The following is a 3,410-nucleotide window of genomic DNA, read 5'->3' as shown; positions in this document are numbered from 1 at the left end:
TCCTGTATGAAGGGCTGTTGGTAGGGCTGTTCTGTCCGTCTGAGGCTGTTGGTAGGCCTGTCGTCTGTCTGTCCTGAGGGCTGTTGGCTGTCTGTCTGAGGGCCTGTTGGTAGGGTGCTGTCGTCGAGGCTGTTCTGTTCTGTCAGGGCTGTTGTGCTGTCTCGTCCGCTGAGGGCTGTTGTCGCTGGAGCTGTGGAGCTGTCGCCGCGAGGGCTGTGGGTAGGCCGTCTGTTTCTGTCTGAGGGCTGTTGTGTGCCTGTCTGTCTGAGGGCTGTTGGTAGGCCTGCTGCCGTGTCTGTAGGCTGTTGGTCTGTCGTGTCTAGGGCGTTGGTCGTGTCCGAGGGCTGTGGTAGCTGTCTTGTTCTGAGGCTGGTTGGTCTTGTCTGGCTTGTGAGGCGCTGTCGTCGAGGTGTTGGTTCTCTTGAGGCTGTTTCTGAGGTGGTCTGTCCTGTCTGAGGGCTGTTGGTCTGTCTGTCTGAGGGCTGTTGGTCTGTGCGTCTTGGGCTGTTGGTTGTCCGTCATGAGGGCTGTTGGTCTGTCCGTCGAGGGCTGTTGGCTGTCCGTCTGAGGCTGTTCGCCGTAGGGCTGTCCTGTCCGAGGCTGTTGGTCTGTCCGTCTGAGGCTGTGTGTCTGTCCGGGCTGTCTGAGCGAGGCTGTTGGTCGTGTCCGTCTGAGGGCTTGTTGGTCTGGCCGTCTGAGGGCTGTGTGCGTCTGAGCTGTTGGTCTGAGGTCTGGGATTGGTAGGCGCTTCCTGTCTGTCTGAAGGGCTGTTTGGTCTGGTCTGTCTGAGGGCTGTGTAAGGCCTGTCTGCCCGTCTAGGCTGTGTCTGTCTGTCTGAGGGCTGGTATGGTTGTCTGAGGGCTGTTGGTCGTGTCTTCTGAGCTGTTTGGTCTGTTCCGTCTGAGGGCTGATGTCCGTTGTCTGTGCTGTTCTGCCGTCGAGGGCTGTTGTGTCCGTCGAGTGCGTCGTTGAGGCTGTTGGCTGTCCCGTCTGAGGCTGTTGTCCTGTCCGTCTGAGGGCTGTTGGTTCCGTGCCGTCTGAGGGCTGTTGCTGTTCGTCTGAGGCTGTGGTCTGTCCGTCTGAGGGCTGTTGGTCCTGTCCGTCTGAGGGGCTTTGGTCGTGTCCGTCTGAAGGGCTGTTGGTCTGTCCGTCTGAGGGCTGTTGGTCTGTCCGTCTGAGGGCTGTTGGTCTGTCCGTCTGAGGGCTGTTGGTCTGTCCGGTCTGAGGGCTGTTGTCTGTCCGTCTGAGGGCTGTTGGTCTGTCCCGTTGAGGGCTGTTGGTCTGTCGTCTGAGGCTGTGGTCTGTCCCGTCTGAGGCTGTTGGTCTGTCTGTCGGAGGCTGTGGTAGCCTGTCTGTCTGTCTGAGGGCTGTTGGTCTGTCCTGTCTGAGGGCTGTTGTAGCCGCTGTCGTGAGGGCCTGTTGGTCGTCTGTCTGAGGGCTGTTCTGCTGTCTGCTGTTGGCTTGTCTGTCTGAGGGCTGTTGTCTGTCTGTCTGAGGCTGTTGGTCTGTCCCGCTGAGGGCTGTTGGTCTGTCCGTCTGAGGGCTGTTGGTCTGTCCGTGCTGAGGGCTGTTGGTCTGTCCGTCTGAGGGCTGTTGTCTGTCCGTCTGAAGGGCTGTTGGTCTGTCCGTCTGAGGGCTGTTGTCTGTCGTCTGAGGGCTGTTGTGTCTGTCCGTCTGAGGGCTGTATGGTCCTGTCCGTCTGAGGCTGTTGTCCTGTCCGTCCGTGAGGGCTGTTGGCTGGTCCGTCTGAGGCTGGTTTGGTCTGTCCGTCCTGAGGGCCTGTTGGTCTGTTCTGTCTAAGGCATGTTGGTAGGGCTGCAGCTGGAGGATCTAGGCTGATAGAGAGGACAAGAGACGAGGAGAGAGAGAGACGAACGAGAGAAGAGGAGGAGGAGAGAGAGAGTAGAGAGAGAGAGAGAGCAGAAGAGAAGAGAGAGAGAAGAGGAGAGAGAGAGAGAGAAGAGGAGAGAGAGATAAGGAAGAGAAGAGAGAGAGAGAGCAGAGAGAGAGAGAGGAGAGAGAGAGAGAAGGAGAGATGAAGAGAGAGAGAGAGAGAAGAGACGAGAGGAGAGAGAGAAGAGAGAGAGAGAGAGAGAGAGAGAGAGAAGAGAGGAAGAGAGAGAGAGAGAGAGAGAGAGATATTACACTGTCATTTGTTTGGAGACGTGTGCTGGGTGTTTCTTGTTTTTTGACACATCTCCTGTGACATGGCACTGCTGCCTAGCAGTCCCCTTACTCTCGCCTCTCGCATTTAAACTAAGACTTGGTTTACATTAGGATGCATTTGAGCACTGTGTTGTTGAAGAAAACCGTCAGTGATTAAACCGTCACCCATTATTATGAAGCCTTGAGAGTCCTCTTTTATAATAGCCTGTTGTAACCATATGGTTGTTGACCTCTGGACTTCCTTTCTGCCTCTTGTTGTACAATTGTCATTCACATTTTTGCGCAGCCTAAATCATGCATCGGGAGAATGCAGATTTATGGGAAAATGGGAGTGGGCCTTGTCCAACCACAGTCAGTCAATCACTCAAAATGGGATCTGATCTCCTGTGTGTAAGAGAACAGCTCTGTGTGTATCCAGTAAGTGAATTCCCATCCTTGTGTCAGCAGTAGCAGCTTTCCTGTCATGCAACAGAGAAACCTGCTAGAACAGGGCTAATGGGAATCACAAGCATCCTGCTGCGTGGTATGAACCCACCGTTTTAATCCAATTTCTCCTGAGTGGCCTGCCATCCTCGGGGTCCTGCCTGCCTTTCCTCGGGGTCCTGCCTGCCTCCTCGGGGTCCCTGCCTGCCTCCTCGGGGTCCTGCCTGCCTTCCTCGGGTCCTGCCTGCCTTCCTCGGGGTCCTGCCTGCCTTCCTCGGGGTCCTGCCTGCCTTCCTCGGGGTCCTGCCTGCCTTTCTTTCTCGGGTGTCCTGCCTGCCTTCCGGGTCCTGCCTGCCTTCCTCGGGGTCCTGCCTGCCTTCCTCGGGTCCTGCCTGCCTTTTCTCGGGGTCCTGCCTGCCTTCCTCGGGGTCCTGCCTGCTCCGTACACTAGTGTATGTGTCTGAACCCCTAGGAACAAGAGAGCCCCTGTACTGGGCTCTAGTAGTCTTTTCTTCAGGCCCACTACTGCGTTCCCCCTCCTTACCTCAATTCAATTTGTCCTAATTAATATGTCACTTTGTTCACGCCGTGTTGCACATGGTTCAGGTTTAATCTGGTACATGTGGTGGTTAGGGACGTTTTTCCTCTTCCTGTCAGAGGTAGATGTGGAGGATGGAAAGTAAAGCTGATTGGCCGTGCGCACGCACGCACGCACGACACACACACACACACACACACACAAGAGCTGTCACTCTCTCTGGGTTTGTTCTCACATCTCTGGAGCCCATGTAATGAAAAGGCCTTCAAAAACAAAGAAGGTA

The 3,410-nt window shown here is 55.7% G+C and overlaps 1 protein-coding gene across 1 annotated transcript; it reads right to left on the bottom strand.

Annotated features, from left to right (window-relative positions):
• Nucleotides 1-103: 103 nt before the first annotated feature.
• On the bottom strand, nt 104-2,251 carry LOC139026424 (uncharacterized; the record flags this gene model as incomplete). The annotated part of the gene is made up of 2 exons (XM_070441766.1): nt 2,237-2,251; nt 104-1,830 (listed from the first exon to the last, which is right to left on the bottom strand). Coding segments are annotated over exons 1-2 (1,742 nt in total), but the record flags the coding sequence as incomplete, so codon positions are not given.
• Between the last annotated feature and the right edge of the window lie 1,159 nt (nt 2,252-3,410).

This window comes from Salvelinus sp. IW2-2015, unplaced genomic scaffold (assembly GCF_002910315.2).
Source record: "Salvelinus sp. IW2-2015 unplaced genomic scaffold, ASM291031v2 Un_scaffold4747, whole genome shotgun sequence".
NCBI classification, from domain to species: Eukaryota; Metazoa; Chordata; class Actinopteri; order Salmoniformes; family Salmonidae; genus Salvelinus; species Salvelinus sp. IW2-2015.
Note: the sequence above shows the minus strand (reverse complement) of the source record. Positions and strands in the feature narration are given on the sequence as shown.